The sequence below is a fragment of the Drosophila melanogaster genome, chromosome 3L (assembly GCF_000001215.4).
Source record: "Drosophila melanogaster chromosome 3L".
NCBI classification, from domain to species: Eukaryota; Metazoa; Arthropoda; class Insecta; order Diptera; family Drosophilidae; genus Drosophila; species Drosophila melanogaster.
In genome coordinates, this window is record NT_037436.4 from 9,257,966 (window position 1) to 9,280,794 (window position 22,829).

General features: G+C 40.1%; 1 protein-coding gene across 4 annotated transcripts in view, besides 1 other annotated feature; it reads left to right on the forward strand.

Moving 5' to 3' along the window:
• The window catches only part of GluRIB (Glutamate receptor IB), a 36,545-nt gene that overhangs the window by 5,988 nt on the left and 7,728 nt on the right, over nucleotides 1-22,829 (forward strand). For all 4 annotated transcript variants that reach the window (NM_001274693.1, NM_080016.4, NM_001274692.1 and 1 more), the window contains exons 4-12: nucleotides 133-260; nucleotides 860-989; nucleotides 8,350-8,603; nucleotides 9,038-9,202; nucleotides 10,925-11,257; nucleotides 11,469-11,570; nucleotides 12,227-12,467; nucleotides 20,422-20,516; nucleotides 20,617-20,784. In NM_001274693.1, the coding sequence (NP_001261622.1) occupies nucleotides 133-260; nucleotides 860-989; nucleotides 8,350-8,603; nucleotides 9,038-9,202; nucleotides 10,925-11,257; nucleotides 11,469-11,570; nucleotides 12,227-12,467; nucleotides 20,422-20,516; nucleotides 20,617-20,784 (1,616 nt within the window). The remainder of the gene's footprint in view (nucleotides 1-132; nucleotides 261-859; nucleotides 990-8,349; nucleotides 8,604-9,037; nucleotides 9,203-10,924; nucleotides 11,258-11,468; nucleotides 11,571-12,226; nucleotides 12,468-20,421; nucleotides 20,517-20,616; nucleotides 20,785-22,829) is intronic.
• Nucleotides 12,708-20,404: a mobile genetic element.

Sequence of the window (22,829 nt, forward strand, 5' to 3'; positions counted from 1 at the left end):
ATCATAAATGCAACTTAAATCTATCTATTACGTTGTGAGCAAAAGCCCAAGCTTAAGATTTATCAAACATTCAATAAATTACATAGAATATAATGTCATATTTGTATGTGCTCTTCCCGTTCGTTCTTTCAGTTTGCAATCAGTTCTCAAGAGGCGTATACTCGATGCTGGGAGCCGTTTCGCCCGACTCCTTCGACACACTGCACTCCTACTCGAATACCTTCCAGATGCCCTTCGTGACGCCCTGGTTCCCCGAGAAGGTGAGCCCATTAAGACATTAATAAATATTAAAGCGAGTGGGACCAGAGCGAGTGCCAAGGTCGTTTGGCTATTTAAATATGAAATATTAATCATACGCACTGTTGGCTCGCAATATAAATTGGTAACCTTGAAAAGCGAACAAAGCGCACCGTCCAAAGCCCAAAAAAGCACTCCGCCAGCACAGCTGGGCCAGTTGGAAAATATTTATGAGCCGCCCAGGTACAAATCATTATTAATACTAGCGAGCTGGGACCGAGTCGGTCAACCCCTGGCCACTTGTTTCTAATGATGTCCTGGCCCAAGCCGATTGGTTGGTTCGGCTGGCTGGCTGGCTGGTGTTGGTGTCGTGTGCGTGCGCTTTAAAAATTTATAACACACTTTTGGCCTCGCTTAGGCCGTTTGCCCAATAAATCAACCAGGCAAATGCCCGAAACGAGACCAAAACCAAGTCTCCAACAACAATGAGCACTCAATAATGATTCATGTTTACTAACTCGCCATGTCCTTGCTCTTCCTACCCACCACACTGCTCATCCTCCTCCTCCTGCTCACTCCACCAACCGATTTGCGGCTGTTTTCCATAATTTTCGCGTTTTAGGTGCTTACGCCATCGTCTGGCTTCCTCGACTTTGCCCTCAGCATGCGCCCGGATTATCATCAGGCCATCATTGATACAATACAATTTTATGGCTGGCGCAAAATAATTTATCTCTACGATTCCCACGATGGTGAGTACAGCCAGCATGCATACTAATACATGGCCATCAACAGATATATAGATACATTCGCAGAATGGGGATGCGGATTCGAAGGAAGCTGAACGAGTCAATAAGCATTTTTCCGCTTTCGCTTCTTGCAACCTCATCTATGCAAACTATGTAGTCGGGGTCGGAAAAGGAACTTCATATAAAATAGTGTGGGAAAAATTTTCAATATTTTTTTGGGATTTAATAATGAAATACTAATGCCAATTACATTTTCGGACTATTTCAAACTTATTCTCAAATGTTTTGAAACTTAGTAAAAGCTCAAACACTCGTATTATAAAGTCCCATCTGAGAAAAAAAGAGTTTTTAATTCTTTCTTAAAATATTTGTATAATATTTTTAAGAACAAAGCAATATAATTAAAAATTTGAGACAAAATCAGCTCTTTAGTTTTCTGCCAGTGAAATTGTAAGCACTCCGCCTTCCCTCCTTCACTGCAGCGTAAATTTGCTTTGTTATAAGTTTCTGCAAGCATTTTCCATTTACCCAGTGCATAAATAAAGTTTAATGACACAGTCGTCTGCATTGGGGTCCCCTTTCTCCATTTCTCCATTCTCGCTGACATTTTGCGCCATTGGCAGTTGGACAATTGGTTTATGTGGCCACCGACGAATGGTTGGGGGCATGAAGAGATGTCCGGATGGATGGAGTCTAGTGTCTGGCTCTTGCGTTATTATTATTAATGAATGCCACGTGAAAATCTTTTGCGGTGGCCAACAGCACTCAATCAATTCGAGCCAGTTCATAATAATCCCAGCACCGCCCGGATTTTCTGTGTCTGTGTCTGTGTTTGTTAATCTCTCTTCATCCCGCTTTCACTTCGTGCCTGTGTTGGTGGGTATCTCATCGGCTGTTTTAAGCCGTGCCAAATGCTTAGTGGCACTCAATCAACTCTGTGGCTTCTTGTTAGCAGCTTAATAAAATCTGATTGCCGGCATATGACTTTAAGACCATAGTGCGAGATATGGCCAATTAATAGTGATGGGGCAGACAAAATTGCTTGGCCGTTTTTCATTTTTCATAAATTTCCATTTCGCCTGCTTGGTTTATGGCCATGTTTACAAAGCAACTTCTGGCACGTAGCGCCTACGCCTTCTCAACGTCCTATTGTTTTTGGCCAGGCAACTGTTTTGTCCTGGAATGGCTTCCTCCTTTTGTTTATTCAACGCGCCAACGAGTTTATTACAAAGAAATAGGAAAAACATTTTGCGCCTTGCCTCCCCAAAAAAAAAAAAAAAATAACGAAAAGAATGCTCCAAAAAAAAAGAACACTATTTATGGGCAATGGCCGGCTTCAGATACGATTTTTCGAGTGGCGTGTAGAACAATCACAACAGAAACAACCATCGATGCAAACACAAACAATATTTCGTTATGGGTTTTTCCCCCCGCCTTCCACAGAATCTAATTCATGCGAAGTGTGCCAGCGGCTTATAAGTTTATTCTTGCTTGTATTTACGACTTGGCCAAGAAATTGGCTTACACACATTTTCCTTTTAGCTGTGAAATTATTGTATTTGCTGGCCGCTCTCGCTGGGATGCCGGAAAATTCCAATACGTGCCGACCCAGCGGCTATGCTTCATTTTATTTACGCGCAGTCTATGTGTGCGCGAGTGTGTGAGATTGTTCACTAAAAAACACTTGTGCCACCGCCGGCTATTGGATTTTCCAGACAAGAAAAGCGGGCGGGACATCCACAGGTCATTAAAGCAATCCGCACACGAGATTCGCGGCTTGGTCTTGAGCGATATTCATTTTTCGGCAGCTTAGCCTTTAAGTCTAAAAATGATGAGTTTGCTAATGCAGGTTCTTAATAGATAATTCGAAAAAAAATTTAAGCACCATACATTAACCTTTAATTGGTAATATGTTGAACTGTTAACTTTCGATCGTTCGATTTGAGTTCTAGGGATGAAAATGAAATGTAATAAAATATCCCAAAAAAAAACCCACTTTGTGTCGCACAATCCTATCGCTTTCCACTTGTACGATTGAAATGGCAAAAGAGCAGCAAACAAACCGAACTGAAATAACTTCATTTCGAATGGGGCAATGTGGCAAGTTGGCAACTTGGTTGGTTGTGGCCCATCCTTTTGACATGCTAACTGCTCCGAGCAGCTGTCCCGCTTCCAGTCATCGACATCATCCAAGCCAGCCAAGTCAAATGAGCCGTATAAGCAAATTTCCCACAGACAGGCAGTGCCAATGAATCGCAAAGTATTTGCACGTACGAGACACTAGAACAAATGACATGCACAGGCAAAAGTGACAGGTGGCGATGCTCGGCTAGCCGATTTCCAGCCAGATGCAAGGATCCATGAGACAGGCCGAAAAAAAATAAAAATCACTTCATTGATTCAATATTTGTTTTTTCATTCTTTCGGTTCACCAAATCATTAATTTGTTCTTTTTTACAAAGTACTGGGATGAATGTTATTTCGCTTGTTTTCTATAAAGGCAGAATCCAATTTTCCGTGACCCCTTCAGTCTGCCACGTTGCCATCGATATTTCTGCATGAAAAAGCATACAATCAACAGTCTGCAATGAAAGTAAATGTCTTACTTACATGTACGTATATATGCATACATATATATTTATTTTTGTATATGTGGGCCATGTGTGTCCTGGCAGCTGCCGAAAATGAAGAAGGAATCTGGGAATAAAGAAGAAACGCGTTGAGTAGGCGTTGTCCTGCCCATTGCCGTGTTAACAGCACATTGACTTGCCGTGAAATGAAATTTATTACGAGGGGCAGGGCGAGAAAAAAGAATAAACATTTCACGCAAGAGTCACAGATACAGATACGCAGCAGACAGCGGCACAGATACAGATATTTGTGTGTATGTGTCCTGGTGCGTTAGCTCTTTTAAGGACATGTGAGAATCTGCTTGGTCATGCTGCAATAAATACGTCAGCAATTCACCGACTGACCACTATTGTTTATTAAAGACACCAAAGTCAGCGCCTAGATATATTAAAGTTGAACCCTACGGCTAATCAATGCGACCCTTGAACCCTAACTGCAGAATTATGCAAATGGTTTTCGTTTATAGATGAAACACTTGATTGTCTTTTGCCCCAAAAAAAAAAAAATAGAATCCCCATCGATATCTACATCAAATATGTATATGGCATACCAGTTCGATGCTCAATATGAGTGGTTTGTGGGGATATAAAAATCTGAAAAGAATCTGGGCTAGAGTGGGCATCATGAATAATAAGCGAGCGCTGATTGTTGCCACCATAGAGCGTGTTACATAATTTAAATCACAGATGAATTTGCATAAACTGCGCCAAATGGCAGCGCAAATTGCGTTAAGACAACGACAACGAACAGAAGTCCTTGGCCAGAAAATGGAGACGAGGCCTCCAGTTCCGGCTGACTGCCATTAATTTAACCATTATGGGGTTTACGGCGCTTTCACTTTCATGTTATTTGATACATTTAATGCTGCCAGCTACCGCTTTCCACCTCCCCCTCCCCCCCCCCCTTCCACTACATTTCCCCTTTCGAGGCCATTGAAAACATATGCGCAAAGCCTTTGAGCTTGTCAGCATAATTTCCCTCACTTTTCCAGCCAGTAACCGAACGAGGCCGCCAAAGACGACGCAGTTTGTAAGTAATTAAAGCGGCAAAGTTTTTGATAGCACAACAGGCAGTACGAAACGGAGACCAGTGAAAAACCATAACAAGTTGCTAAATTGGGGCGTGGCCCGCCCTCTGGTGTATCCTAATTACGGGCAGTTAATGCATAAAATATGGAATATTTGGTTTTGCAGTCAATCGGGAAATGAAAAACCAGCCGACAGCAATGCTGCTACTATGGCCATCACTTTTTCGGCAACTTTTCTTGTAGTAATTACATTTGTTTATCCACAATTTACTATCCCCTATTTCTTGTCAACTTTCTCCATAAAATATGCTGCCGAATGCCTTAAGTTGTTGGCCGTGTGTGTGTGATATCTGATGTCCGCATCCGGATCCGCATCCGTATCTCTAGTCCTATCTGTGTATCTTTGCATCTGCGTGATGTGAGCCGGTGTCGCTATCAAAGGCAGCAAAACTTCATTTCCGCAAAACTAACTTTTGTTTAACATAACAAATTGTCTTGTTTACTTTTCGCATTCGAGTGAAAGTTGGGCGTGGCTCTGTGGCTGTGACAGATTTGCATAGCCACTGCATAGATAGTGGCCAAATTGAGTGGCAGCCAAAGCCCTGCAATCTTCTTCTTTAGGCACTTTTCAAATTCAATTTCGATTCACTTTTTTTTCTTTGCTACTCGAAAACAAATTGAATTTGGGCCGGTGGTTTCCGAAGAAGAAAAAAAAATATATATATAATTGAGAATTAAATTCGTTACATAAACGAAAATGAAAGAGCAACGGCCACAATTCGAAATAAAACAATAAAAATGAACGGAAATGCTCGAACACACACACACACAGATACGAAAGCGGATGGGGACTTGAATACGGATTCGGATTCGAATTGGGAATCTGGGAGGGATGCCAATTTCGAGCCATAAAGTCGATAGGCAAACGGGAAATCGGAAATCGGGAAGGTCGAATTATATGCGGCGGGGTGAGCCACAAAAATGTTTTGATATCAAAAATGAAATAAAACAAAATCCTCGGCCGCAACAGCATGCTCTTCAATTACACTTTCGATTTTCCGATTCGCACACACACACACACACACACACATAGAAACAAACGCACATACGCATACCCCAAATCCGAGCGGCAAATCTCAAATCGAAAAAAGCACAAAAATCAAATCCAAACACAAGCCATGCGAATGGAAGCGAAATGTATGGGGTTCGCTGAAGAGGAGGAAGTGCCAGCAAATGAAATTGTATAAAAGGCAAGGCAGAAAATTTATTGCACAACGAGCGGAGCGCACAAAAAATGGCCGCTCACTCATCCACACGGACACACTCACAAACACACACACGCACAAGCACACATTTAGAAGATATAGAATCGGGAGTCTCTGCATTATTCAGGACAATTTGATACCCCGAAAAGATGTATGCCACTAATCAACTGAGTTGATTAGAATGTATTCGTATGCAGAGTGCTTTGCATTTAGAAATTCTGTCTTTATGAAAACGTACAAGTTATAGTTACTTAACAATTTATATACTTAGTATTATATTTCAGTAGAAATATATATTTGAAAAAATCTAAAAGGGATGTCACTGAAATCCTTCGCTTTCTGAAAATATCTCAAAAGATGTCTATCAGTCTGCAACTATTTGTATTCAAATTATATATTTTGATCAGAGAAACAGTTTTGGTACAAGATTAAAAACTATGTGCCAAGTCAATTCCAAGGACATGGAATATTATACAATAGTTAAGTAAAGGAATAGTAAAGTTATTTCTTTCTCTCTCAAATTTCGAATTGCCCGAACTACCCGTGAGTACCCTGAAACTTCGGAATATATATGTACTCTACTCCCCACATAGTGCAAATCAAAGCAACAACAAATTGGAAAAGTATTGAGTACGCTACGCCCGTGCGTAGCAGTGGGCGTGGCAAGTAGCAACAACAGCAACAGCGATGTCTAAATCAAAATCCAGCAGAAGCCAGAAGCAAAAAGCAAATCCCATTTTATCCGCAAACATAAATTGAAGGCGCATTGAAGTTGCACCGCCATGTCTCATGCGACATCCACCGAGAGCCAGTCGAGATTTCACCATCCTCACTCAGTTTCCTTGCTGGCTTTTCCTTGGTTTTCCGCTGCTCCTTCACATTTTCCCCCGTCGTCTATCGCCATTCTTTGTTTGCTGCGTAGCTGTAATACAAATCATCTGTCCGTCTGTCTCTGAGGCTATCTGTTTGTACGTTTCCTTCGGTCCCAAGCGCATTGAATCGTTGAGTTTTGACTCGTAAAGTTTGAGGAAAGTCCTGCGGGAGGACGCAAAGAGGAAGAGCTGGAAGAGCTGAAGCTCGAAGGCCCAGTGCTCGGTTTAAGTGCGAATGAAAGCAGTTAGTTGCAGCCATAACTCAATAAGCACAAATGCAAATTGCGCTGCCAGAGGATTCTCCTCTCGTTCGCATATCGTGCTAACTATGGAGCCGAGGATAATGCCGGAATATGGTATACTGAATACGGAATATGGTATACGGCCCACAAGGATAACGACGTTCCTGCCAAGTGGTCCAAAACTTGGCCTTGCCTCGGGGCCCTGGCATTGCAAACATGCCGCAGTTGGCCTAAATTCTGGGCGGCCCTTCCAGAGGTATATGCTGCTGGATACGCAGTGGCATGTGCGCATCCTTGTATCCGTTTTCGGTAAATTTCAAATTGAAACTGATTTTGCTCCTCTGGCTTTTGTTTGTGGAGGGGGTGATGAGGGGGAGTGGGGCCGAGTGTGGCCTATTTTTAGACAAAGCAAATGTTAAGGGTCAGGCGACAAAGAAAACTGGAGCGTTGTATAGGCAGATTCGAAAGGATTTAGTCGGAAAAGAAATAAAATCAGAAATTAAAAGTGAAAGTGCTTAAATATGGGCATTAAACGATAGAAAAGTGGAATCAATCGGTTTGTAATCCTTTTTGAGGAGCTTACATTCTAGAAAGCAAATGAAGGCCAATAAACATAGTTCTTAAAAGATTGAATTTAAGTCTTGCTTGTTAACACAATTTAAGATTTGTTCGAATCGATTATGCATATTTTTTTTTTTTAATTGCTTTAAATACGAAAATTTACTTTTAAAATGTACGGACAAAAAAACTCTTGATGGCTTTTTATATTTACACAATAATAGCACCTGAATTGCATTTCATTCTTATCGCAATGAGGTCTGGTCACAATTCTCTGGAAAATTAAGATAAGCGCAGTTGATAGCATCAGCTGATTAGCAGCGGTTTCAATAAAATAAGGGGCTTACAACCGAATTAAATTCAATTCACTTCAGACAAGCTTTGTGCATAAGCAGATTTTGGCGTGAATAACGCCCCGCATTTGATTTCTCGTCGGGTGGATTGGATGGTTATGTGTATTAGTAGCCCCTTGTCTGACCCCAACCAAGCCTTTGGGCTTCCTGTTAGTTGCAAATGTTCGTCTTGTTGATAAGGGACTGTGGCCTTGGTCGTCGAGGGACCCAAAGGGCCCGGGGCTTATTCCTTTCCAGTGGCTAACGACTCGCAAAACTGTTGATGGCTGTAATTTGTGTGCCCTCAGCTAATGCATCTATATATCTGGTTCTGGATCTGGTCATATGACCGGATGGCCCAGAATGTGTGTAAATTTGCCCCGAAACTCAGTTAATTAACAGGATCACACTTGATAAACCCTTCTCACTCCCGCAGGTCTGCTGCGCCTACAGCAAATATACCAGGGCCTGCGGCCCGGCAACGAGTCCTTCCAAGTGGAGCTGGTCAAACGCATCTCTAATGTCAGCATGGCCATCGAGTTCCTGCACACGCTGGAGCAGATCGGCCGATTCGAGAACAAGCACATCGTCCTGGACTGCCCCACGGAAATGGCCAAGCAAATACTCATCCAACATGTGCGTGATTTGCGATTGGGCCGTCGTACCTACCACTATTTGCTGAGTGGTTTGGTAAGTGTTACTGCCCCCCCCCAAAAACCCAACCAGTAAGCGCCCCGAAACAAAGGCTATAAAAGATCCTGAAACCAAATAACATCAAGGATTAGTAACAACTAAATAGTCAGTATTTTTTTATACAAAAAGAAATGTTTAATTTCTGTTAAGGGATTTTATTTTTGATTAAAAATAGATGGTTCACATATATACCATATCATAATTAATATTAAAACCAAAATATTTGTAGACATTGTATCGCACAACAGTTAATTTGTGATTCAAATAATCACATGAACTTCATAAATAATGTAAAATTATAATTTCATAATAGGGTTAATTTAACGTGCATAAAATGGCTTATATTAATATTTTTGTATTTGGACCTTTTACCGATTCTTCGCACTGTAGCCTTATCAACCCAATTTCCATTCCATTGTCTTGCATTGCAGGTCATGGACGATCGCTGGGAGAGCGAGATAATCGAATTTGGCGCCATTAACATCACTGGCTTCCGCATCGTGGACACGAATCGGCGGCTGGTCCGTGAGTTCTACGACAGCTGGAAGCGCTTGGACCCCCAGATGAGTGTGGGCGCTGGCCGTGAATCGATTTCGGTGAGTAGCCATAGTCATAGCCGCTATCCGTTCCGAACGAGGCCAGCACACACTTATTTGACAGTTAAATATTTGCGGGGATTTAATGTTTGGCCAGAGAGTGAGAGAGAGAGAGAGTGAGGCAGAGACACAGAACTGTAGCATAGTTTGCGGCGCTTTGTCGCCGCTTTGCGCTCTGTTTGCATTTGTGTTTGTGCCTCTGTTTGTGTTGCGTGTAGTCAAATACTCGTCTAGTATTCTAGTATTCCGGCGACAGATTCCAGATTTCACTTTTTCCAAGCGGCCAGAAGACAGATAGCTATCGCACAACTTGCAGTCAAAGGCACATGTGTCCTTGTCGCTGTTGCTCCGTTGTCCTTGTGAATGCTGTCGGGACACAGACATATACACTATGGCAAGAGATAGTTAACAAAACTGGGAAATAAACATGCTTGCATTTAGAAAACTGTTACACAAAAGTACAAACCTTTTATATCTAAAATACCTTAAAACTTCGCATGCATGTTTCTTCTCTACTTGATTTCCTTATAGAGCATATAGATCTTTTATTTGTCTTATGTTTAGATGCAAATTTAAAATTTTCATACTTATATACTTAAGAGTGAGCCCAAATCATTATTACCTAATAACCAATTTTGAAGACTTTTTGTGGCTAAACTAAATTTCTTTTAGTGTAAAAAGGACAGCCTTGCGGCAGCAGCAAGTTGGTTTATTTTGCGCTGGCTGGCTGTTTATATTTGTATTTCCTTGGCATTATCCTTGTTGACAAAGATTTCACTTTGTGGCGCTTAAACGTTAGTTGAATTCTGCTGCAGGACAGTTCTCTCCGGTCCGGTTCTGTATGGTCCGGTCCGGTCTGAACCGTTGTCCTTGCTATTCAGTCCGTTCCGGTCCAGCGGACCGCTGCTCTCTTTGGCAGCACTTGTTTGTTTTGTTGACTTGCGTGTGTGTGTGTGTGTGTGTGCGTGAGTTTGGATGTGGGTGTATGCTGGGGGAAATTCACATTAAAGCCTTTGTGTGGCATTCCCTTTCAGTTCACTCATTCCGTGTTTGCCTAACTGCCAGTAGGCCAGTTTAAGAGGACTCGCACATCCATCCAGTCAGCCAGCGGCGAAATATTAAATCAAAGTTATGCCCGCTCTTTTGTGCTGGTTAATCTGCGACACGTTTCGTGGATGAACTCTCTCGGGGGCCTTGGGCCTAGCTAGCTTAACCCCTAGTTACACAACACCTGCTGCTCCGTTGGGCTAAATAAGCAAAAGATAGCTCTGCCCCAGAGGGCAATGGCTCGCAAAATTGTGAATAACACCGTGTAATGCACTCATTAAATGCCAGCAGCTAAACAACCTTACCAGTAATGAATCCACGGGGGGCTTTATTGACTGTCATATACATCCACGAACCCATCCCTTTGGATTATTCCCAAATCAATGCTTTTTGGCAGGGTTTATAGTAAACACCTGGATACCCTATTCAAAATTATGATATTTTAATAACATTTTAAAATTGGTAAACAATTTAAGTCCACCATATTTTTTAAATTATTTATTAAGAGTCCTTTACTGAATTGTATTTTCATTGTAAATCTTATGATTTATACTTTTATAAAGTTCAAATTAGAATACGTCACTTGTAATACATTATATTTAAGAACTACCCAACCATTTGTAAATTTTTTAATCGGAACCCCCACATCTTTCTTTCACCAAAAAAAAACCTCAGGCCCAGGCGGCGCTCATGTACGATGCCGTTTTCGTCCTGGTGGAGGCATTCAACAAAATCCTGCGCAAGAAGCCCGACCAGTTCCGGAACAATGTGCAACGTCGCAGTCAGACGCTGATGGTGGCCCAGGCGGCGGCCTCAACGTCCAGCGATGGCTACAACTACAGCGCCAGCGGTGGAGGTGGTGGCAATGGTGGTGCCGGCGGTGGATTTGCTGGCAGCGATTCCGGAGGATCCGGTGGCATGGCCTCGCGAGCACTGGACTGCAATACGGCCAAGGGATGGGTGAATGCCTGGGAGCACGGCGATAAAATATCGCGTTATTTGAGAAAGGTGAGCTAGAAGCATTGATGTTCGCGACGATGATGTGGACACAATGTACCAACATCATCGACATCGATACACCTGCCAGCCGTGCAAACTGACAAAGCAATTAAGCACATACACGCCAAAAACCCACCCATTCCCTACTCCCACAATGCTCCTATTTTACGGCCCAGTTGGCACTACAGATATCTCTCCGTTGGTATCTTTACCTTCGCAGGTGGAAATCGAGGGCCTAACCGGGGACATCAAATTCAACGATGACGGCAGACGCGTCAATTACACGCTGCACGTCGTCGAGATGACAGTAAACAGCGCCATGGTATGTGTTTTGTGTTCTGTGCTTTGTTGTCTAGTGTTGTTTGGGGCTGTGTGTAATGGTCCGCGCGGCGTTGAGCCATCCGGGAAAAAGTTAAAGCCGTTGCGCTGTTTTGCACTGGGCCACATCTGGGGACTAGTTTTCACTTGGCTATTTTCGGCAGGCGAAATGGCAGGCAGCTCGGTTGTTCTAATTTGAGCCCAGAATTTAAAGTTCGATTTAGTAGCATAAGAAGTTTAGCCAAAAAACAAATCTCAACTTTTCAATCTATTACTATAAGTGAAACAAACAAATTACAAGCAAATTATAAAACTTTTAGTCTAAATACACAGCACTCGGTTGTAAGTCGAATTAAAGATACAACTTTATTTAACAGATTTGAGTTTAGTATGGAAAATATATTAAATTTTGGAAGCAGTGCAATTTTTTACTATAATTACATTTTGTAACTTACCCAAATGAACAAATCCAAATGAAAATAAGCTTCCCCTTTCCGATGTTCTCCGCTGAGAAATAGAAAATAATTCAGAGTTAGGCAAATATCGATTCGGTTTGGTCCCATGTGGGCATCTAGGTGTCGATGTCTGCATTATTTATGGCCTGCCGACCTCAGTAATTTATAATCTTTGGGGGCATCTTCTTCGTTTCTGACAACCCAGGTCAAGGTGGCCGAGTGGAATGACGATGCCGGACTGCAGCCCCTAAATGCCAAGTACGTACGATTGCGTCCGCACGTGGAGTTTGAAAAGAACCGGACCTACATCGTGACCACTGTCCTGGAGGAGCCCTACATCATGCTGAAGCAGGTGGCCTTTGGTGAGAAGCTGCACGGCAACAATCGCTTCGAGGGATACTGCAAGGACCTGGCCGATTTGCTGGCCAAGGAGCTGGGCATTAACTGTAAGTGAATGCGCGATGGGCGATGCCCTGCTTAATCGGCCGTGAGGGCAAGCCGGCTCACGATAGTCGTGCACTCAAAAAAAAGTGTTGTGCCTGAAATAAGTTATACTTAATAAGAATTAAATGTAGCAAAATAAACTACACTCTCTAAATTCACAAAAATTAGTTGCTTCAACTTTATAAATTATAATAAGTTCTTGTCTAAAAAGATCGATATTTTTTGTAATCCCAATTTCTCCATGTAAAATCCCAAATAAGAAGACTTTACTCGTTGAGTTTTTGTAAGAAACTGATTTTATTTGGAAATATCTTCGGTTTAAATAGGTGACATGAGAATCGCATCTTAAAGTAAATGGCCTACGCAGAGGCCTAAGTAAATAGTCCCCGCCTTATCGAGGTCCCACGCTCGGGCACATCTGCCTATCTTGAGCGGCGAGGACCTTATCTGTGGTCTCCCACTAAGGGACTATTTTAGGAGGCGGGGAACGATCTCAAGTGACTGACTCATGTAGTGTGCACTTAAATTACATGTTTTTGAGCAATGCACCCATGTCGCCTTAGATAACAAAATCCTAAATATAATTTATCGCTCTCGATTCATTTACATAAGATATGAACGGAGCCCAAAATTGTAAGTCTTTAAATATATTCGTGTTCATGTGTGAACATTCTGCCAAAGGGCCAGCAAGCTGAGATGTACATTAGTATATTAGTTGCATTTATAACAGTAGTGGACTGTATTTATTTGATATATGTTCATTTATTTTGCAACTAAGATTTCAATGGGCCTAGTTTTTCTGGCTTTTAATTTTATTGGATTACAATTATGGTTTATATTATTTTTAATTCAACAATTTGTACTCAATTAACTTATTTTAAACATTTTGCTTTTTCTATGTAGAAGTACATTTTCTATTAAACAACGATATAGTGGACTGTATATTTTTATTTGTTATATTATTTTATTGTTTATTTACTATTGATATTTATAGTACTGGCAACGGACCTGCAAAGGTTATTGCTTGCATTCTTTGTTGCACAGCACATTTCCGTATGAAATATATTATTAATACTATCATTAGTATTAAAGCAATAATTAATCCAGCATGTCCGGAAATATGATGGAAATGTAAATCTTTCAATTTTTGATGGTTCTCTTTCATAAATTTAATTTCATTATTCAATCGTTCAAATTCCTCAGTATGATTTAATATTGATAGTTTCAGCGGATCCCAAATAATCTTCGGCGCTTCACTAACTTCTCCTATATAAGGTGTTGATAATAATTCTTCACTTTCGGACTGAATGTTATGGTGGGCAACTAGAATTTTATCGTCGGTTCTTGCCGTACAATATGGCGCAATGCTTAAAACTCCTTGCTGAGGCAAATCAAACAATTCAATTTGAGAGCCAGTACATTGCAGACGGACTTTTGAATTCGCAGGAACCTTAAACAACCAACTACTTTTCTTTTCTAACTCTACCCAGTAACTTTTAGAGTCGACTACTGTTTTATAGATGCAGTTCGCCGCTTTATCTGGCTTTAGAGGCTGAATCTCACATGCATTATCATTCGCTGAATTCCAGGGCCAACTTCCTTTGCATATTCTCTTATTTAGTTGCCATTTCTGACATTGATTTAATGTGGCTTCCGTCATTATGTGATAGGAATCTATCTCAAAATTATAAATTAAATATTCGGACGTTGTATGCACCATTATTATCCGATCTTCATTTCGAATTGGCACCGGAATAAGCCTGAACAATTTGGATGGATGCCTGCTAAACAGAGGCACTTTTGCACTAATGATCAATTTATCGTCGATGAATAAACCCCTGGCTGTTAACAGTGTATACACCTCCTTAAGTTCCGTACCTGACCGTTTTCCTGGAAAATGACCTGGTGTTAAAACTTCTTGTTGGTCCTTCTCACTAACTATAGTGTATAATGGCCTTGAATTTAAGCATGCTTCTATTTGACATAAAAGAGTTGACATTTCTTCGTAAGTCAAAATAGTGTCGCCGATTATACGCTTTAAATGGTATTTCATTGACTTAACTCCAGCTTCCCAAATACCTCCGAAGTGAGGTCCTGCCGGGGGAATAAAATGCCAATCAATCCTGTCCTTTTCAAGCTGCGCTGCAATCGTTATATTTTCTTGTATTGCATTAAATAACTCTTGATCTAATTTTCTTGCAGCTCCTACAAAATTTGTTCCGTTGTCTGAATAGATATTGGAACATTTTCCCCGTCTAGCAATAAATCTTCTGAGTGCTGCTAAAAATGCGTCTGAAGTTAGATCGCTTACCATTTCTAAGTGTATGGCTTTGGTGGCCATGCAAACGAATACAGCAACGTATCCTTTAAATGTTTTTTGGCCACGATTTTTTGAACATTTAACATAATAAGGACCTGCGTAATCTATTCCAGTATTAAGAAACGGGAATGTCATCGTCACTCTATATTTTGGCAAGTTACCCATTATTTGCTGAGCTGTATTTTGTTTATACCTTGCACACGTTACACATTCTCTTAAATACTTTTTCAACGAATTTTTCAACCGGAAAATCCAATACTTTCTTTGGATATAGTTTCGCATTAGGTTTATCCCTCCATGCAATGTTTCCTTATGAGCATTTTTTATTAATAAGCTTGTTAGGTGGCATTTTTCTAAAATGATTGGATGTTTAACATTAAATTCTGCATTGGAATTTTGCAATCTTCCTCCAACTCTTAGAACCCCATCCTTGTCCAAAAATGGATTCAATGACAATATTTTATTATTTGTCTTGATTTCCTTTTTGATTTTAAGGCACTTTATCTCTTGCCTAAACTGGTATTCTTGTTGTTTCTTAATAACAACTGTTTCCGCTATTCTTATCTCCTTTACTGAAATAATTGATGAATAGGCTTTATTTCTTGTTTTCATCTGCACGAATCTATTTATGTATGCTATTATACGTATAAGTTTTTCTATACTGGAATACCTTTCTATTAATTCGTAAATAGGATCATCTATTTTGTCATTTAATACCGTATTTATTAAGACAGGTTCTTCTACAGACTGCTGCCGAGGCCAAAGTTCTTTTGGGTCTGCTAGCCATTTCGGACCTTTCCACCAAAAATCACAGTTGATCAACTGGTTAGAATCCACTCCCCTGGATGCTAAATCTGCTGGATTATCCTCTGACTTAACATGATTCCATTCAGTATTTTTTAATTTCCGAATGTCATCCGTTCTTCTTTTTATAAATTTGATCTTACTTTGACCACTGTTAATCCATGCTAAGGTAATCGTGGAATCACTCCAAGCATAGATCTCCATTATATTGTCAATTGATCCTTTTAGTCTTTGGATTAATTCACTAAGCAGGTGAGCTGCACACAGCTCGAGTTTGGGAATTGTCTTCCTATTTTTTATAGGGTTGACTCTACTTTTGCTAGCTATTAAATTTTCTTTATATTTTTCCCAATAATTTTTATCTTCTATGGATAATTCCTGATCCCATTCACTTTTATTTATCCAAAGTTTTTGAATAAAAAGTTTTCCTGAAACCGTGACTGGTGCCAACCATCCTAACGGATCAAATATTTTTGCTAGTGTTGATAACACAACGCGCTTATTTATATTTTTTGATTCATCATTACAATTTACGCTGAACTTAAATAAATCCTTTTGAGGTTCCCATTTTAGTCCTAAAGTTTTAACACATTCATTTTCGATAATATTGAGAACCTTATTGTCCCCTGTGTCCTCCACAGTGGTTAATATTTTGGAATTGTTGGAAATCCATTTCCTTAAGTTGAATCCAACTTTCTGCAATTCATGGGGAATTAATGTTATTAATTTATTAGCTTCTTCTACCGAATCAGCTCCAGTCATTAGGTCATCCATATAGAAATCATTCCTAATTATTGCACTAATAACTTGGTTTTTACATTTATCTGCAATATCTACCAGAACCCTGGTAGCCAAATATGGTGCAGATGCAGTTCCGTAAGTGACTGTGGTTAATTTATATGTTTTAATTTTTTCTTTTGGAGAATTTCTCCATAAAATATATTGATATTTTTGATCATTATTATCTATTTTAATTTGTCGGTACATCTTTTCAATGTCTGCCGAAACAACAAATTCCCATTTTCTCCATTTAATAATAATGTCAAAAATATCTTTTTGAACTCGTGGCCCAACCCACATTATGTCGTTCAAACTTTTGTTATTCGTAGTTTTTGCTGAAGCATCAAAAACTACTCTCAATTTGGTCGTAAGGCTTGAATCTCTAATCACTGCCTGGTGCGGTAAAAAATATTTGCCTTCATCACTCACTTCAATCATGTGTCCTAAATCCATGTATTCATTCATGAATTTAGTGTAGTCAACCTTAAGTTTTTCATTTCTTTTTAGTTTTTTCTCCAGATTCATGTAACGAGCTATCGCTTGTTTCTTTGAATCTCCTAAGGTGACATCCTCCTTGAATGGAATTGACACAATGTATCGCCCATCTGAATCTTTTTTTGTCGTTTTGATAAATTTATTTTCACAGATTTCAGACTCGATATCATCTTTTTCTTCTTCTTCCACTTCCCAGTAGCGATCTAACTCTTTTATTTCTATTGTTGTGGCTACAATGGTTTCTTTTCCTTTGGATTTTTTACATCCAGAAACTATCCACCCGAAATCAGTTTTTTGCCCAAGGAGACCGTCTATTTTTATAACTCCATTTTGCAGAATGTGAGTATATACGTCTGCTCCAATGATTAAATCAATGCGACCCGGTTTATTAAAATCGGGGTCGGCTAATTTAAAGTTCTTCCATTTTTTCTGATCAACATTAATCGTGTTGACTGGAAGTGCCTTCATAAGTTTTGGGAGAATAATTGCTTCAATTTCTAAATTTTTCGGAGAATTTCTTATCGAAATAACCGCTTTGTGCTTGGAGATGCACGTTCCTGTGGAAGATACTCCACTTATTTCAGTATGAGACCGAAATTTTTTCAATTTTAGAATCTGTGCAGACTCTTCTGAAATAATTGTGCTTTGAGAGCCACTATCAATCAATGCTCTTAATTGTTCAAAGCCTCCATACCTCGACTTTACTTGAATCAAGGCCGTGGCCAACAAGGCTTGACCTGTTGTTCTACACGTATTCACTTTTTCTGGATTATGACCTGCAAAGTGAAGTAACGTGTGGTGAGGTTTACGACAAGTCGAACAAAGCTGCTCGCTTATACATTTTTTACCAAACGGATGCCTCAGACATCTTAGGCAAATCCCATTTTTTCTTACCCAGTCAGACCGTTCTGCTGGATTCATTATTTTAAATTTATGGCATTGAATTAAATAATGCCCTGGTAGTTTGCAATATGCACAATTGTCACTATAATTTTTATTCTTGTTATTATTAATCATTTTCTTTACAGGTTTTACTTCCTGTGAGAATGATGATATAGAATTGAGCCTTTGCTCTAAAAAGTCCATGACATCAGAAAGTGCCTGTATTTCTTTTGTCTTTTTAACATGGCTTTCATATAAATTGAGTGATTCTTTATTGAATTTCCGAAGAATTATGTGAGCGAAAATTGCATCCACATCTTCTGGTAATTGTGCCTTTAATTTTATAATATAAATTGACTCGTTAATCGTGTCAATAAATGTCTTTATTTGCTTATTGGATTCTAAATTTAAATTTGGCATATCCATAAGCCTATTCATATGATCTGAGAATATGTTTCTTTTATTCTCATATCGCTTGGTCAAAAACTCCCAAGTGGCTTCATAATTTTCTCCAGAGCCGAGCAGTAAATGAGTAACCACATTTCTGGCTTCTCCTTTTAATGCTGACTTTAGATAATTAAATTTGAGAGAAGGACTGAGATCCTCTCTCACATGTATGAGCTCTGTAAAGAGTTCATTAAAAAGATCCCATTCTTTGGAATCACCAAAGAAAGTGGGAATCTGTATTTTAGGCAGGGTTGGTAACTCCTCCGCCTTAACAACCGTCGACATTTCAGCTTTATTTATTGTGCCACTGAGTCGACTATTAATGGCTGTAAGAATATTTTGTTTGTCAAATTCAAGTTCGCTAATTTCTTCTTCGAATAGCGAACTCTCAAAATGACTATTCACCTGTTCAATCAGGTTATCTATTTTATGCCATAAAAATTCAATTTTATTTTTCCTTATTTTAAGGAAATCTGGACTACTGTCTATTAGTTTAGACGTATCTTCTAGATATACTCGAAATTGGCCAACATTATTACGAAATGCCTGCTCTACTTTTAAAGCGTTGTTTTGTGCTATACCCTCTTTTTCAGGGTGACCACGCATTTCAAGGTTTAATGTAGGGGGAGGGTTTGATTTAGGGACAGTGTTTGATTTAGGGAAAGTGTTTTCTACCGACTCGCCCTTAATTTTTTCATTTTTATTTTTAATTTTTTCTAACACCATCATTATTAAATCATACTGCTTCGCGTTAAAATATTCATGATCGACAACGCCGATCTTTAACAAATTGCTATGATTAGCAATGAAACATTTTTGAAGCTCATTTAATTTTAGAATTTCTACATCTGTTAATGTTGGTTTTACTTCCAACTTTCTAATTTCCAAAATAATTTCGGACTGCTTCTTAAGGAATTGAATAGTCTTTTCTGACATCATTTTGAAAATTTTTTGTAATTTCTTAATATATATAGTACGTGTATATGTATTTTATATGTATTTATATATATATGTGTGTTTGGATAAACAGAAAATTCTTGTTTTGACTTAGCTGATGTCGTTGTTGTTGCTGCTGCTGTTGCTGCTGTTGTTGCTGCTGTTGCTACTGCTGTTGCTGCTTCTGCTGCTGCTGTTGTTGCTGCTTCTGCTGCTGGTAGAGGCTCCTTTGAATTTGACTTCCTTCTCTTCTTTAAGGCTCCGTCGATGTTTAAAGATGATTTTTTTTTTTTTTGGCACGTTTTATTATTTTTGTAGTCCAGTCAGATTTTTTGTTTTTTAGCCATTTATTTTGGCATTTATGCTCTTTTGGCATATACACTGCACTCTCTTTATGAGCTGATTTAATGCTATTAGAGCATTTATAAGGCACTGTTTTCAGGCACTTTTTATTTAATTAATGCTCTTTTGGCATATACACTGCACTCTCTTTTTGAGCTGATTTAATGCTATTACAGCATTTATAAGGCACTTTTGTTATGCACTTTTTAATTTCACAATTGCTGATGTATGGCCTCAAGCACGCCTTACCACAATTTATAATGGTACACAAAGCAACCTTTAGCTATAGACTATAAGGTGCTTGTTTTAAAACATAAAAGATTCTTTTGTATCTTTTTGCTTTTTATATTTATACTCTGTTCCTTACCTTTGGTAGGGGGAAACAAGAGTCACTTATTTTTGCTACCTTTAGCTGTAAGATGCTTAAAGGAGCTGGCCTTTCTCTGAGTTCCTTACCTTTGGTAGGGGGAAACTGCAGAGTCGATTAAAGGCTCGATTGACCAAATGTAAAATCCCAAATAAGAAGACTTTACTCGTTGAGTTTTTGTAAGAAACTGATTTTATTTGGAAATATCTTCGGTTTAAATAGGTGACATGAGAATCGCATCTTAAAGTAAATGGCCTACGCAGAGGCCTAAGTAAATAGTCCCCGCCTTATCGAGGTCCCACGCTCGGGCACATCTGCCTATCTTGAGCGGCGAGGACCTTATCTGTGGTCTCCCACTAAGGGACTATTTTAGGAGGCGGGGAACGATCTCAAGTGACTGACTCATGTAGTGTGCACTTAAATTACATGTTTTTGAGCAATGCACCCATGTCGCCTTAGATAACAAAATCCTAAATATAATTTATCGCTCTCGATTCATTTACATAAGATATGAACGGAGCCCAAAATTGTAAGTCTTTAAATATATTCGTGTTCATGTGTGAACACTCCATGTGTATTGCAGACGAGCTGCGCCTGGTCAAGGATGGCAATTACGGCTCGGAGAAATCCAGTGCCCATGGCGGCTGGGACGGAATGGTGGGTGAGCTGGTGCGCAAGGTAAGTTCCTCCGCTCGGAGCCATTCCGTGCTCCATCCTGTTCCCCTTTCCGCACTCACTGACACGAACCACCTACCAAATGAACTCCTTCGCATTGCAGGAAGCGGATATTGCGATTGCCGCCATGACGATTACCGCCGAACGCGAACGTGTCATCGACTTCAGCAAGCCGTTCATGTCGCTGGGCATCTCCATCATGATTAAGAAGCCAGTGAAGCAGACGCCCGGCGTGTTCAGCTTCATGAATCCTTTATCACAGGAAATTTGGGTGCGTATATGCTAGGTAGTTTCCCGTAGATCCCCGTTTCCCTATCCACTATGCCCCATTTCCCCTCTCCTTTGGCTGCATGCACTTTGCCTCATTGGCGCTCAGTGAAGCGTTGCAACTGGAGTTGAAGATTTTACACCAGGATTTCGCGACTGCGATTGTGGATTGTCCAGGACCTGTATCCTCAGAGCCAAGAACATTTTACATCATTGCTATGGCACTTGGCACCGACTCGAAATTTGTAATTATATCCCGTCACCGAAAACTAAAAGCAACTCAGGCTAAACACATAGAGCAATGTGTTTATTTTCACTTTGGTAACGAGTCAAAATGTTGCAAAAATCGCGCTGCATACAAATGAGTAAAGTTTTTAAACAATTTCTTCATTTCTGCTTCTGTTTCACCGCCGTTGCCTGGTAATTTTTACGCTTGCCAATTTTTTTTTCGCCCCTATTTTCATTATTTTCTACGCCGCCTTTTTTTTGCCCCGCCCGATGCGAAGAAGGCTGTGCGCTGCTCGGGGAAAAGTTTGCGGCAAAAGTTTCGACTTGTATATTTATTTCTTCTGGTTTCGGCTTCAACTTGGCACCACGTAAGCTCCCAAAGTTTAATAGAGTAAACGACAAAGTTTTTTGTGCTTTTGCCACTGTTTGGCTTTTTTTTTTTTAACATTACTCGTATAAACAGCAGCACAGCACTTCGTGTCCATGGGAGTTGTTTTCCCCGAAATTACGTGGCCGTCAAGTTTTAAATTTAACGCTAGTCTCTGGTCCGAACTTTGCCGCTCGAGGCTTGTTTAAATAATGGCAAGCCATCAAATTTGTATGAGCGTTTAGTTGATGTTTATGTTGCACCCGGGCGTTTCACATCCACTACTAAAAATGTTGGGTGCGCGTTGGAAGGATAACTGGGTAGACAATTAAACAAATTAGATGGCGACTGCTACTAATGCGCTGTAGATGCGCAAAATTATGAAGACGCCGACGACGACGGAGGCCGTTAAATTTACGCACAATAAAAAATTCATAAAAAGGGGGGCAGAGCCCAAATCAGAATCTCGAAAGTCAAAGAGTGTTGACAGCGCGACAAACGCAAAATTAAATGCTAATAAAAGTCGGCGAACAGCGCGCCAAAGTGAAAGCTAATGCGTAATTTGACATGAGCTAAAAAAAAAATTACAAATGCAAATTAGTTTCCCGGGGTCGGGAGTAACTCAACTGAGCGCACCGAAGATGCCAGCGAAAGTGTAGCGGGCCAAAAAGGAAAAGGCAAAAGCCAAGGCGCAAAGTTAACAAGCTAATAAAAAAGTCTTTTACAAAAAATTTATCATAAATTAAATGAAGCATTTCAGCTGCACACTCACTCTAACTCCACAACACACACACACACACACACGCACTCAAAGCGGCACAATCCTGCTTAGGAGAGTGTAAGTGTGTGTGTGTGTGCGTGTGAGTGTGGTGAAGCCATTCAGGCATATGAAAGCGGCGGCGTAAAACGACAAGGACACACCTTTCCTTCCGCACAAAGGCGCTTGCCATGGCAGCCATTCAGGTGCTGACAGCTCCCACACACACACAAACACCTGACTCTGCACTGGGCGAAAAGAAATGGTACAAGTCCATAAACATTTATATGTCCACAGCCAGCTGAGTCAGAAAGTTTATATAAATTGTATTCTACAAAAAACCCTATTGTCCTGTAAGGGACAATACTAAATGCTTAATTATGAGCAAAATCTCTATCTTATACTCGAAAATCTACGAGTATTATTATGCAACCAATTTTTTTTTCTCCGTCCTGTTGCTGCAACACCAACGGTGGCAAATGTTGCCGTAGAGTCGACATCAGCTTTTCTGCTCTTGTCGATGTCCTTGGGTGCTATTGTCTGGCTCTTCCTGCCGCGAAAGCGCCTGCCACCCCGCGCCATCGCCCCATTAGGTTAATGTTTCGTTATTTTCTAGGAAGCCCCGGCCGCTTCCGCTTCAATTAGTTAAGAAAATTTAATGAAAAAAGCAGCAGCAGCGGCAACAGTGGCTGCTTGC